Below are 15,446 nucleotides of genomic sequence, written 5' to 3' on the forward strand. Positions count from 1 at the left end.
CAACCTCCATCACATGTTGCCTTTTTTTTTCCTTCCTGCAAAATCTTTCGGATATTTAACACCATGAAGTTCCTTGGGTAAATTTTAGGATCCAATAAACAGTTGTACCAAAAATATCATCAATGAACTCGGGAGCCTTAGACAATAACATTCTAATGATAAAAGGTATGTGAACTATACTGCCAACATTTAAAAATAACTCATTATGAAAATAACTAAGTTTACAATGCATACTGTCTTGGCCAGCAGTATTCTTGGATTTAGCACTGAGTGGAAGAGAAGTTAAGCCATTCAGCACATTGTAGTAACTCTGTCAATTCTAGCTTAAGTTGGAAAATCACCTATATTTTGTCATCATAAACATCTTAAATGCTCTCAGAAGCTTGATTTCTTTTGTTACATGTGTTTTTTTCAGAAATATTTATATAAGATTTCAAACTTCCCAGGGAAGACTTTCTAACCAACATTGTTAGTCAGCAGAAATCTGGCATTGAATCAACATAAAATTCTAGCAGTAAGTGAACCCAAAACAACTCTGATAAGACCCTTAATTAGCTACACTGTTTCTAAAAGAATACTAACACACACACACCCCCCCTTTTCATTGATTTTACAGGAATACCTATTTCAGTGCTAAGATGATCAATAAGCAGTGAATCAGCTTACTAGGCAGAGTCCCTCTAATTAAAGTGAGATTTTTTTTTTAAATTATAACTTTTATAAGTGAACAGAATTTATCTCTAGAAATGGAACACACTAGTATGCAGTAGTATATTTAAAATATAACCATTCTATGTTACATTTCAAAGCCAAATGATCTAATAACACAGGGAGGAAGGTTAAAAGACATTTGATACCTGAGAAAATGAAATCATGTTATTTTTCTTTAACTCACCTTGTTGTGCCCAAATCTTACTTTTCCTTTCCCACATACTGCTGTGTAGTAACGGATAATTCCTTTCCATCAGCCCACTGCTGTAGAGGGAAATTGTCTCCTTGCCTCTCAAGAGTCCCATGACAGGATTTCATTACTATGGTATTACATGTCTTTATAAAATCCTCACGGTGGTATATGTGCATATGGACTTTGCTTGAAGAAATAGTACTAACTGCTATATATGCTTCACTGGTTTTTCATTATACTTTCACTATATTCACAGCAACACATCTGCACTAAAAGAACTACAGACTGACTAGCTTTCGCCTATTGCTTTATCTGAGCAAGATCAAGACTGTGGAAAAACCATCATCACCATGTAGGTGAGTAGGAGGAGAAGAGTGAGAAATGAACACGATCAGCATATTGCAGGCACTGTAGCACACGCCATCTCACTATTTTCCCAGATACTTTACTGGCGTTTTAGCAAGAAAAAGAAAAGGCATGTCAGAATCCCCACAGACCTCACATCTGATGACCACTGCAAAAGGAAAAGCTGCACAGCTTCTCTCTTCATACATACAAAGAATATCTAGAAGCATTTATGGCAATTTCATTCTTTTGTTCCATGTTCACACCCACAATGATTAGTATTATGGCTGAACTCAAAAACTGAAATTTGTCAGTTGCTACTGAAGCTGGTTTGGCAAAACTCTCTACAAAACTTTCCCCAAACAAAAACCAAGAGCAAACAATAACTGGCAGACACTAATATTACAATACTTTTCTCAGAGCTGTCGTGGGGCTCAGCTTTTTGAAGATTGCCAAGACTCTGCCTCCTGGTTAGAAAAGCATTATTGTGTCATCTAAATAGGTAAAAAAGTGAAGTATAAACACCAGCAAGCAGTAGGTGTGGTGCTAGCAACAAATCTCAAACACTGACTTTCACAGATTGAGGGTAATTGATCCTTCATTCAAATAGATTTCTTACGAGAACTTCCTCTTATCTGCAAACTGTAGGTATCCAAATTCCCTGAAACCCAGTTTCGAATCATTTCCACAGTTCAAATATTATAATTTGAAGAGGAGGTATGGGAAAAAAATCAGTGATTTGGGAACCTAATTAAATCTTTCATTTCCTGTTATATGTATTTATAGGAGTTACCTTCTACATCTTCATCTGGTGTTAGACAGGTTTGGTTGTCTGAGTTCTCATCTGGAAACTGAGTGCAGTCAGTATCTTCTGGCCACTGCAGACCTACAATCCCAAGCACAGACTCACAGCGTTCCTTAGACTGTACACATAATGTCCTGAGGAGACAAAGTGGAATTGCACAAAGTAACTGAGTGAAAGTCTTAGAAATTCCCAGTTATTGGAAGTTAATAATCCTAGCCAAAGTTAAGGATGAAGATCAAGGAAAAAACAGTTAATCAGATTTCTTTACATGAAAAATATATATATCTCAAAAGACATGTTGCTACTGTTGAAACTTTATTTTAAGTTACTGTATGCAGATTATTACCTGAGTTATAACATAATAGCCAAACATAACTACTTACAAACATCCTGTCCTCTGTAAGGCATGGCAGAGAACCTTTTTTAAGAAGCAGTAACTGCCCTCCTTCAAGAAAAAAAAGCCAAATGCATTTTGTACCAATGAAATGCTACCTCTTCTGATGATGCTACCTCAGAAACCATGTGGTTTCAGAAGGACAAAATATTTAAACCTTCAAACAAAAGAGCAAAGAACTCCCCAGGGAATTCAAGAAAATTAAAGTTTGGTGAAAATCAAAGCACAGATCAACCTAGTCTTGAGGGTGTTGTCAGTTAGAGCAACAGAAGCTTGTATCACACCTGGAAAAAGGCATGATTATAGTCCTCCTGCTGCATTCTTTTTTTACCATACAAAGACAGGATTCACCACACAAAATTTTTTCAGTCCATCTAGATTAATATCCTGTCTCTCGAAATACCCAATGTCAAATGCTTCAAAAGTACAAAGAGAAAACGCATAATAGAAAAATCCCCTATTATTTTAAGCATTATTTTAAACACTTAGCAGCTATTTTTTTCTGGAATCATAGCTGATGTGCTGTTCAATACAATAGTCTTGTCTTGTATCAGTGGTATTTTGAATCCCTGTTTGTTTCAACTGCCTCTATTTTTTATTTATTTTTGTGGAATATTAACTAGGCAGTATGGGATTAGGAACCTCAACATCCTTTTCATCTCTTCCTCCAAACAGAAACATGCATCACACTTAATAGGTATTTATCTAACCTGTTCTTAAAAACTCTTCAGTGAGCAAGATTTCATATACTTCCTTATCACTCATTCTGATACAGAAATATCTATTATTTTCTTTATACCTGACCTATAGTCTTCCTGATGTACTTTAAATCCATTGCTTCCTGGTTTAACCTCAGTGAACATGGTGAATTATTTATTTATTCTCTCACAGAAGCTTTTACCTATTTGAAGGTTATGACGTCTCCCCAAGTCTTCTCTTGTTTCTAGACTCCACAACTCATTTAATTGCACCTTTTAGATCATATTTTCTAAACCTATAATCATTTGGACTTTCTCCTACCATTTCAAAGAAAATTCTCCTTTGTTCTTGTAGATTGAAAAATATTCAACAGTAGGATTCTACCCATTTCTATTTTTTTCAGTTTCCTTCATGTCACTTTTAACTTGCCTTTTATTTAATTTGATTATTTTTTCCAGATCTTTCTTCTAGGAACAGACATTCCTTTCATGGAAGGCATTTTATTCCACTCATTTTCCTTTGATCTTTTGACCGATGGATCGGGGTTTTTTCCTGCAATAAGCTTCAAGAAATGCAGTGACCCAAACCAAGCAAACAGATCCATTTAGGATCAATTATTTTATGCTTTTTTGAGAATATAATACATTATTAATCTTCTCAAATTTAATTTTGTTTTGGGGGATTGCATGAAGAGAGTCAATGTTTTTCCACACCCAGTGACTCACCATTGAGTTGAGCAGCTGGAAGGAATGGATGAATGGATTGATGTTGGTTAACCATGCTACAGTTACAGATTCTCTCTCTCCTTTTAGATCCTCCTCAATATCAAAAAGGACAACTCGCACCACTTTATAACCTCAGCATTCTGAATACCAGAATTTTTATTTAACAATGACAAAAACCCAAAACCAACAACAACAACAATATGATTAACACATCTTAAAAATTTGATTTTGTTAGCTGAGACATCTAAGCCATTTCTGTCCTGTGTTCTCGCACACTCAAATCTTTGGCCAAAGCTGACACTTTCCAAAAGCTATTGCAAGTCATTTAGTTGTCAGTCTGTGGTGAAAGAATTAAAATGTTGATAATCTTTAAGGTAGTGCCCATTACAGCGGATATGGAAGCCTACTGCAATACTGCTAGGAAAATTGGAAAAGCAATTGGTACTTTTTTTTTTTTTAATACTTCCCACATTCACATACCAAGTCTCGCAGTTGTGGTATCAGAATACCTTGGTAGCAGACTTCTTTATTTACTTCTGAGTCAAATCTTATCTGTGGTACTGTCTATGAATCAATCTAACAAGTTAACAGTTAACAAGAGTACACACATCACAAAGCAGAGAAATCTCCCCCTTCTTGGTAGGAGAAAGATATATAAGGCAAAAAAAAAAGATGTAGAATAGAAACTTGCAATTTTCTGCAATGGAATTCCATCTAGCACTTTTTTAAGAACATTAAGCATATTTATCAGTTACCTAAAATATCTCTTTACTCTCCCAATTTAAATACAGTAATGGGATGCCTAAATTGATGCCAACACATAAGGGGCATGAGATTTGACCAGGATTATCCTTCATACACATCTGTCACAGTTTTGAAACAACACCAAAGTCAGCTGGACACCACTTAAATACACAGATAGTGTAATGTCCATGTCATTGTAGGCTAACATGACTAGCAAGGCATTTACTGGTCCCAAAATAAGGGACACTGATAGACTTACTGGAATGTTGTGAGACCCAGAATCTCCAGAAGCTGCTCAGCACTTTGCAGAATCAATTCATAGCAAAGATACTTTGTAATTATAAGGAAACAGGAATTTCTGAGCTTACTCCGTATGTTCTTCACGTATGAAACTCCATTTGTCCTCAGTGGGAACCCAGCACACACTTAGCTTCAAAGATTATTTCATCAGACCTGGACTAATATTACCAATGCTTTATCAGAGATTAATACTGTTCGGAATTTGAAAACATACTTCATAGATCAATGAATGGCCTCAATAACAGCAAGTTCAGTTCTTTCAAAAAAAATGTCTTCACCTGTGTTCCTCACTTGGAAGAAAACTTCATGAAGATCGTTATAGTTAAAAAATAAAGCACAGCAGTCAAACAAAGACAATGAAAAGCCTTGCAAAGCAGGGACAGATGTTTTATACAGAGGGAACAGAATGAAAATCATTTAGTTATACACCCTACAATGAAAAGAACAGATCAGTGTGCCAGTATTAAAAAATCTAGTATGTCTCTGATAAGTACATTTTATAATAGATGCAGAATTATAACAAGAATTTGCAATTCATGGTTGGAAAGTGCACTTCGACTTGAAAAGCTTAACACTGAAAAACTGTATTAGCTGAACTCCATTTCATATTTAGAAGAAAAGACAGGTAAAGCAATACATATGTCCTGTTAAGCTCAACTGATCACTGACATCTTTGAACAAGATTTAGCAAAGCCAGCAGCAGATTCTCAGAATATAGTTTCTGTGCTCAAAATATAACATTCTGCCTTCTAGGAGCTTCAAACTGTGGTTAAGTAGATTCATATTTATATTGATATATCATATGTATTTAAATTCTTTGCTGCCCTACATTTATCAATTAACTCAAGAGTTTATTGTTATGAGGCTGTACATGTTTTCATTTCTAAAACACTTTAACATTATATCTGTGTCCGAAATTCTTCCTAAAATGTTATTGTAAAGCAAATACTACAGATTTCACTGTGACCTTCCAAGGTATCCCTTCCTAATAAAATCACTCTCTACTTGTGATCCAGCATAAGAGTGAAACCTGAAAACAGTTATAAAAGTAGAGCTTTGAATCCTAGAATTTAAAATTTTATGTTGTATATTCAACCTGATCTAAATGTGATGCTACCCTGTTTTGAGTGAAGTTGGACCAGATGACTTCCAGAGGTCCCAAACTAAATTATTCTACAGTTTCTATGAGTTCCTCTTCATCTGTTCAATACCTTAACTTTGAAGACTATTCAACTGTATTGTGATACTTCCTAAAATCTGTTAGCTAGGTATGTAGTTGCTGGAGCAAAGAGCCTGTAATTCAAGTTTTGTCTCTCTACATTGTAGTAAGTTAGCCCAATTTTTATTTATTATACTGCTTTCTTAAAAAAACAAACAAAAAAAAGATTTTCAAACACACAAGCCTGAAACAGAGCTTACATAAAACACTCTGTAACTTTGCAGCTATCCCATATGCAATATTCTAACTTTCCTGTTAGGTCCCTGTGTGAGAATTAAGCAATATCTTAGTAAATTTTCATGTGACTCACTCTTAACTTGCACTAAGAAGCACATCACTAGACAAAGAAATGTTACCTATTTGTCAACAGTGTCACGTGGTAGGAAATCTTAGGACATGTATTGCAATTTTCAATGCACTTTTCTTTCAATACAGTAGACATTAATTGATCAATACTGTCAGGGTAGACCCAATAAAAGAGACAGAAATACAGCATGAGAAAGCTCTAGCAGCCAATAGCTTAAAGAGCTCTGCCTGCTGATCAGGTTCATTAGCTCTCCTAACCTGCAACAACTGCTGCTAGCAAACCAGTAAGATTTACAGAACATAGTCTCTTTTGAACAGATACAGGCATAACCCTGAAAAATACAGTGATGTTAACTGATGAGGATGGTAGAAAAGTTAATCAGACAAGTACAAAGCCTAAGTTAGTCTATAATTCAGAATGATGTGGCACTCCTCTAATTTAGAAAGCTAAGCACGCATTAAAATCTCAGGTTTTGTTAACAGTATTTGGATAGGGTTTTGCATAGATAAAGTGATATGCAAATGCAAGGAACTATTACAAATGCTAATGTTCCAAATTAAATCACAGAATCACAGAATCACTAAGGTTGGAAAGGACCTCTAAGATCATCAAGTCCAACCATCAACTAACACCACCATGCCCATTAAATCATGTCCCACAGTGCCACGTCCACACGTTCATTGAACACCTCCAGTGATGGTGACTCCACCACCTCCCTGGGCAGCTTATTCCAGTGTTTCACCACTCAATGAATTGATTCTATGTTTTAATACCCTTTATAGTGCTGCAATTCTAATCAAACACACAGAAATGGAAAATGCTTCATACAAAGCCCACAGCATTCTTCTGCACAAGTTGTCCAACCGTGGGATAAGCATGTTCACAGTGCACTGGGTGAAGAACTGGCTGAAGGGCAGAGCTCAAAGGGTTGTAGTGAATGGGGCTACATCTGGCTGGCGACCAGTCACCAGCAGTGTTCCTCAGGGTTAAATTCTAGGGCCAGTTCTGTTTAATATATTTATCAATGGTCTGGATGCAGGATTTGAATGCACCATTAGCAAGTTTGCTGATGATAGCAAACTGAGAGGTGCTGTTGAGTCTCTTGAGGGACAAGAGGCCTTGCTAAGGGATCTAGATAGATTGGAGCATTGGGCTATGATTAATGGGATGAAATTTAACAAGTCCAAATGCTGGATCCTGCACCTAGGATGGAGTAACACTGGGCACAAGTATAAATTGGGAGAGGAGTGGCTGGAGAGCAGCCCTGCAGAAAGGGATCTGGGGGTGCTGGTCGACAGCGGGCCCAATAGGATCAGCAATGTGCCCTGGCAGCCAAGAGGGCAAACCGCATCCTGGGGTGCATCAAACACAGAATAACCAGCCAGTCAAAAGAGGTGATTATCCCGCTGTTTTTAGCATTGGTGCAGCCCCACTTTGAGTACTGTGTGCGGTTCTGGGCCTCGCAATTTAAGAAGGATGTGAAGGTCCTTGAATGTGTCCAGAGGAGAGCAACAAAGCTGGAAGGCATGTCCTATAAGGAGCGGCTAACGACTTTGGGCTTGTCTAGTTTGGAGAAAAGGAGACTGAGGGACAACCTCATTGGTCTCTACAGCTTTCTGAGGAGGGAAGTGGAGAGGGAGGTGCTGATCTCTTTTCCTTGGTATCCAGTGATAGGACACGTAGGAATGATTCAAAGCTGCGCCAGGGGAGGTTTAGACTGGACATTGGAAAGCATTTCTTTACTGAGAGGGTGTCAAAAGCTGGAACAGGCTTCCTAGAGAGGTGGTCAATTCCCCAAGCCTGTCAGTGTTTAAGAGGCATTTGGACAATGCTCTTAATAAGATGCTTTAACTTGGTCAGCCCTGAATTGGTCAGGCAGTTGGACTAGATGATCATTGTAGGTCCCTTCCAACTGAAATAGTCTATTCTATTCAATATATACATTTTGAAAATTATTGAACTGCTATTCCTCTCCTTGTTTTGAATACTTCAGATACTAATCACACACATGTAATAAACTGCATTTAATGATCTTATAAAATATATTTCTTTACCTTTTCCTATGGAATTCCAAAGCAAAATTTCTAGCATTTTCAATGGAAACAGAAAATTGGGAAAGACTAATATGACAGACAATGTATGTCCAGAATTAAATGAAGTATGGTATAGTACCTGCAAGGTGGGATCCGCTGATTTGTATGTGGGTCACATTTTGGTACTAAGATTGTACAGGCGAAAAACATAAGGTACTTGTAGCAGTTGGTCTGAACCAAGGCTGGGAAAAGAGAAGACTCCCAGCTGATAGAGGCTTCCTTCTGTGTCCGGTGGCCCAGGTAGTTCGGGTAATAAGTATAGTTGTAAGGCAAGTTCATACAGAGTTCCAGCGTAATTGGTTCACACTGACCTTTCACAGAAAGAAAATTAAAAAAGAAACATAAATGGTGTGAGATTAAATGAAATACAGAAGAAATAATTACATAAGTATTTAACAAATTTATCAGTCAGGGGATTTCCTCTCAGGCTTGAGAAACTACAAGTTTCAGAGTTCAAGATGCCATATAAGCCATATTGCCTCTGGTCTTGTCACTGAGCACCAGCATAGCCTGGCTCTGTCTTCTTTACACTCTCCCTTCAGATATTTGTTCTGTTACCCTAAATATGTTGTAACTGCATTATAATGCAGAGCCTAAACTGATCAGACATTATCACACATGGAGAACATCTATCATATTCAATATTGTGAAATATGGCCTATGCTTTGGAATTTTCAAACCAAAGAGATATTTGGGCCAGAAAATACCGCTTTGTCAAAACTGAAATTTTCCATGGGAGTTCTCATCTCTTACCAAAGATGAAATAACTCTGGTCAAAATACGAACAGTGAAAATAACATGAAAAAAGACAATAGTATTTCCAGATGTTATGCAAGAAAAATCTCTCCCAAATTATCTTGCTGTTCCATTGTGTATAAACAATTAAATATTCACTGGACCAGAAAGGGAGAAAGAGATGATCCAGAAGTCTAATTCAGATTATGTGTTACTCCTGCTGAGAATTATGGACTGTTGCCCATAATATGATGAGGAAACCTCTTCACTAAAAAGCTCTTGGGTTTCTCATGACATGGAATAGGAACATTGTTTTAGAACTCAAATATCATATGTCAAAAAAAGTTTTTCACTATCTTGTAACATAGTCCTAGCCACTCAAACGTTTTCCAAAATTGCTGTCCATACATACAATGTAATACAAAAATCTGCATTGATCAGGAAAAGATTCTGGACCACAGAACAAACTGCTTTGAAGTGCAGTAAGTCTCATGTTGATTTATCCACAAGGAAGATGAGTCCAAGAAATAAAGTACACTTTCAGCTCTCTCTTACTGTGAGGAAGACTGAATTGCAGTCACACCGCTTGAAAAACTGTTGCCTTTTACAGGACTGTAGTTGTTACTTATGAAAGGTAATTTGCTTAAGAGAGAACTGCTCCCTGATTATGAAAGAAATGAGAGGCTACTGTGGGAAATTACATATTTTCCTACTTGATAGGTAAGGCTGCTGCTGGTGCCTTGTTTGCCAGCCAAATAGAGGACCTGTCTTATGCATGACTACACAGCCTTCTCCAATGTTGGTCCTGTCACAATATATCAGATATATTTTATGTGTTCTTTACTAAGCAGTTTAAGTTATAAGTATTTAAAAATAAATAAGATTACAAAATACTGTCTTTTTTTGACCTGAGCAAATGTAAAGTTGCCACAGTTTTAAACATATAAAACAGGGCTTAGTGTAACACCTGTTAAGTTTTGGAAGCATTATGAGTAAAGAAGCTTTGAAGCAGCAGATATAAATATGGAAGTCCCTGTTCCTGGGTAAACCGCTGTTTTGTGGCAAAGTCAGTAATGCTCAAATAAAAAAGCCAAATCTTCAAATGGAGAAACTGAGAAGCAACACCTGTTCTTAGAGGCACAGGCTGCTAAAGCTGCTGCTTCTCCTGCAGGCAGAGAAATCTGGGACTAAACGTCCTTCACTCCCGTGAGCCTTCAGCCCACTCATGTATTCTGACCTTAAAACACGAGGAAAATATGACCTTCAAGAAAAGATTACTTGAAGATCTGTTTTCTTTGGAGATGCCAGGTACCTACAGTTCCAAGGGATTTCAACAGGAACTGCACATGTGGTCAACAACCAAAGTAATTTGATCTGTTGTGACATCTCATGTTTGATTTCTCCTTGATTAATGTATGTATCCCAAGATATATTGCTTCCTTTTCACCAGGAGGGGGCCAACCTCTCATGGGAAATAATATCTGACCATGAATTACAAGACACAGAGGAGACAATGATCAAGATAATTCAGTTAAGATATCTGAGATTTCAACCAAAAAAAATTTAAATTATTTCAAAATTTTAAATTTTATTCAAAGTTTTCAAAAAATGAAGTGGATTGTTATTAGTTTTGTGTTACATGGATACCTTCCTTCCCATTTCATAACCCTTTCTAAATATTTCTTCGGGGAGAATGATGGTTTCGTTCACAACAGGCAGGTAAAAAAACCCAACACCTACTCCAATCACCTTAGAAGCGCCTTCTCACCTGAATAGTTTGGTTATGGATTAGAGGACAGACCTACCTACACAGTTGATGTACATAGTAGGCATCTGCTGCAAACCACCTTAGCAAAAAGAGGAGGTAGATGAACCCTTCTTCAGAGAGCGGGAAGATGCCTCATGATTGCAGGCCCTGGTACTTGTGAGAGTTTTAATCAAGCTGGTATCTGCTTGGAGGACAGTGAGTGGGTCTTAAAGGAGAGCCTCTTCAGAGCACAGGAAGAGTCCATTCCAATGCAAAGCAAGTTGAGCAAGTGTGGCATAAGGCCACCTTGGCTGAACATGGATCTCCTGACCGAGCTCAAACACAAAAAAGAAATATACAGAAGACAGAAAAGGGGATAGAGCACTTAAGTGGAATGTAGGGACATTTCCCGAGCCTACAAGAATGGAGTTAGAAAAGCCAAAGCTCAGCTAGAGTTGAAACTACTGAGCAACTAAAGGGCAAGAAGGAGGGCTCTTGTAAATAACCAAAGGAAACGTAAGAAAAATGTGGGTCTGATGCTCACTGGGGCAAGGGAACCAGTGACCAGGAACATGGAAAAGAGCAAGGTACTCAGTGTCTTTTCTGCCTCAGTTTCCACCGAAGAATGTCATTGGAAGGCTCCTTTATATCATCTTCAAAAGGTTATGGCAACCCTGGCACCTGGTGACTGGAAAAAGGTAAATATCACATCCATCTTTAGGAAGGGCAAGAAGGAGGATCCAAGGGACTATAGTCCAGTCAGTCTATTCTTAACGCCCAGGAAGATTATGGACCAGTTCCTTCAGGAAGACATGTCCAGGCAGCATAGATTTATCATGGGAAAATCATGCCTGGTTAATCTGATTGCTGTCTCTGACAAGATGACTGGCGGTCATTCCCTTTTATTCAGCACTGGTTCATACCTGGAGTATTGTGTCTGGTTTTTGGCTCCCCAATTCATGAAAGGTATCAACATACTGGAATGAGGTCAATGGAGGGCCACCTAGCAGGTTAGGGGACTGGATCACATGATCTACAGGCAAAAGTTAGGAAAAGAGGTTTTGTTCAGCCATCAAAAAAGGAAGGCTAAGGGGAGATCTTATTGTTGTTAACAATTACCTAATGGGAAGGTATAAAGCAGACAGAGCCAGACTCTTAGAAGTGCACAGGGCTAGGATAAGAGGCAAAAGACACAAGTTGTAACACAGAGAATTCCAGTTACATATATGGAAAAAAGGTTTTTACCATGAGAGTGTCCTAACACTGCAACAGGTCTCCCAGAAATATTGTGGAATCTCTGTCCTTGGAGATAGTCAAAATGCAGCTGCACAAGGTTATGGGCCACATGACTCAATTGGCACTGCTTTGATCAGGAGTTTGGACTAATTGACCAAAGGTATGAACTAACTTCTTTCTAATGCTAAACATGGTACTTATGATTGTCCCTTTTCCAAAAGTTAAGAGAAGCATTGATAGAAGCACATGTAAAGCATATATGCCCAAGTATCTTATATCTTTACTTTAGCAGCATCTAAAGGCCCCAGCATGAATGGCTCAAACAAACACTTGTGGGTGACAGTCACAACTTTAGAGAGACTGTCGAGTTTGGACTAGTTGACCTTCCCATGTTCATTCCAACCCAAATGGAATAACATTATCCAAACAAGCTATCATATAGTACCAAACCGTACCTTGCAGAGATAACTTCTCAGCACAAAGCATTTATAGGATACGTCTACACATTCATATGTAAGTGAAGGCAAGCCTGCCCGTGTGCCGAGGTGACCTGAATTGATGTGACTGTATCAACACATCACCAAGTTTGAATTAATTCTGAATAATTCTGAATACAGTTCTGCCCAGTTTCAAAACTTAGCCAAATATACTTGAACATCTGTTCACAGTGCTGCATTGCACAAGTGAAAAAGAGAGCTACTCAGAAGCAAATGTACAGGAGGTACAGGAGGCTTGCATGGAGTGGTATAGTACAGGACACAGAAATGAATATACACAGTGTTAAGACCCCAGTCCTCTACAGTATGTACTGATCAGAAGAATAACTAGTTTTCCCAGTTTGAGTATCAAAATTATTCCTTCATAAAAGGGATAAAAGTTCTCCAGACTACTAAACACAGAACCATGTTTCCTTATATTTTGAAAATAAACCGGTAGCTTCTGCTTTACACTTACACTATGTTGTTTACTTCATGTAAACACTGAATGTCATTAAATGTTAAGAAAAAGTGCAACTGTAAACAGTCATTAAGAATGTATCAAAAATTCACAGAAGGGAAAATATCTCAACGTCAAATGTTATGAGTATCTCTTAGCACATCAATAATCAAGAGTTGTGATGAAAATTTTGTTTCAAGTTTGCCATTTTCAATACTTAATCATTACACACGTGCATTAGATAGTAAATTAAAGTATTACTTACTGTGTCCTACCCTGCATCCTCATTATACTCTAAAACACCCTGAAACAGTGACAGTATGAAGCATGTGACCTACTTACTGCAGTTTGTCTGGCTGTTTCTCATCTCACAGAGAGAAGTTCCACAGGGATCAGGACAGGAAGTACATCTCTGGTCTCCCTCCTGACAGAGGGTTTGACCTGAGGAAAAGAGAAAATTTACTATTCTAATTATTTACCAGACTAATAAAAATGACTGGAGTGTAGTGATGAGAAAATACTGAGTTTACATTACAATTAAGAATTTCCTTTACATAGTTGAGTAAGTACCCTACAGCATTTCAAGTGCAGTAAGGAAGTGTTGTAAAGAAGAAAAGTGTGCAGCACTGTCCAGATGTCACTTTTCTTTACCCCTATGTTTAATATAAGAGTTTATATCCCAGTTTCTGAAGGAGAGGTATGGATCTCTCAAGGCCATTTACCATGATCCTCTGGCAGAGTATGAAAAGTCACGTAAATCAGATTTCAAAGGGAACAATAGGTCCTAGCTGAAAGAGAATACCCTCTGGGAATTATTATTCAGTGCCATTCAGTTGATCTGCTTCTCATTTTATGATTGTTTTAGTAGACAATAAAAACCATCCTGAAGAAAGGTCATCAGAGCTGAAGCTTTATTGTCCTTCTTTGGCTGGTTAAAAAAACAAACAACAACAAAAAGAAACCCAAAAAGGCTATGGTCCTAAAGAGGGAATTCAGAATAACTGAAACAAGCACTTCATCAAAAAGTTTCTGAGCACATTACCTGAGTAGTTAGTTTCTCTGACAAATCCCTGGACTTCTCTCTGTCTCATAGTGGTAATAGCTCCTATCCAAACCATCTCTCTTCCATATGACTTTTGCAAAATCAGTCATTTAATTTACTATTCTGTACACAGAGACTGAACAGTTTGGATTTTATCATTTCATCCTGTTCAAAATGGTTTATTGCAACTACTGCTTATTGTTTGTATTGCACAACTCTCCACGAGCATTAATCATTCAGTCATGGCATCCTTATTTTGGGCATACAGAAGATGCTGAAGAAACATCTTGTTTCAATGACCTTGACAACAACCTTGTCCCAAAGCACTGATGATGTAGTCGTATCTATTCATAATTATGTAGATTTACTTCCCTTCATACATGTTACATATTGAAGCAATGGAGGTACTTTCTTTTGCTGTAGTAATTGACTGTCTTATTTTACAGGTTCATCTGATTGCAAAATGGAACTTGAAAAGTAGGGAAAACCTTTTGACTTCTAAAGGTATCACAAATCTTTACATTAAAATTAATTTTTAAAGTTTGCTCCAATTCCTTCGCATCCCACAGTGGAAGAGTTTCTCAACTCTTTAAAAATCCCTGTACTACAAGTGTAGATTCTTTTGATCCTAGCACAGTCAATGCTGAATTTCTATAAACACACTCTACCTTGTCTTTTAAAGGGATCACAGAACCAGCTGTGAGTACTTCTATATTAGATTTCTATTGTCACAAAATGAATGACAGCAGTAATGTTAACAGATGCCATACCTAAAATTTCCTTAAGGTATGTAGCGAAGGAGAACATTTTTCTTATTCGGATATAGATGAAGCAATGGTCATTTGTAATCCCTACATGTATATACTTGTACTATTACACAAGGTCCCTGTATACTTACATAGGCAAGAGGCAAGTCACTACATCTTGACCTCAAATTTCTATGCTGATTTTACGTATTTACTGTGTTTGTAACAAAACCAATACTTGAGATCACTTCAGCCCTAACTTCACTGCCTCTGCTAGGCACATCCAAATTGTTTGATATGTAGAGCAGAGAAGTCTTTGTATTAAGCATATATCCTATTACATTTTCTGTAGTTGCTGAAATCAACAAGATACATAAGAAATACAAAAGAAAGTTACAAACAAAAATTCTGCTTTGCTTTTACATGGACTTTGCGAGGAACTAAAGAGGAATAATCCAAATGAAGTCCA

General features: G+C 37.5%; 1 protein-coding gene across 3 annotated transcripts in view; it reads right to left on the reverse strand.

The window, feature by feature from the left end:
* CORIN (corin, serine peptidase) overlaps window positions 1–15,446 on the reverse strand; it is a 165,716-nt gene that overhangs the window by 33,119 nt on the left and 117,151 nt on the right. For all 3 annotated transcript variants that reach the window (XM_059818118.1, XM_059818119.1, XM_059818117.1), the window contains 3 exons: window positions 13,532–13,630; window positions 8,615–8,846; window positions 2,043–2,188 (listed from right to left, as the gene is read on the reverse strand). In XM_059818118.1, coding sequence (XP_059674101.1) covers window positions 2,043–2,188; window positions 8,615–8,846; window positions 13,532–13,630 — 477 coding nt within the window. The remainder of the gene's footprint in view (window positions 1–2,042; window positions 2,189–8,614; window positions 8,847–13,531; window positions 13,631–15,446) is intronic.

This window comes from Gavia stellata, chromosome 5, assembly GCF_030936135.1.
Source record: "Gavia stellata isolate bGavSte3 chromosome 5, bGavSte3.hap2, whole genome shotgun sequence".
NCBI lineage: Eukaryota > Metazoa > Chordata > Aves > Gaviiformes > Gaviidae > Gavia > Gavia stellata.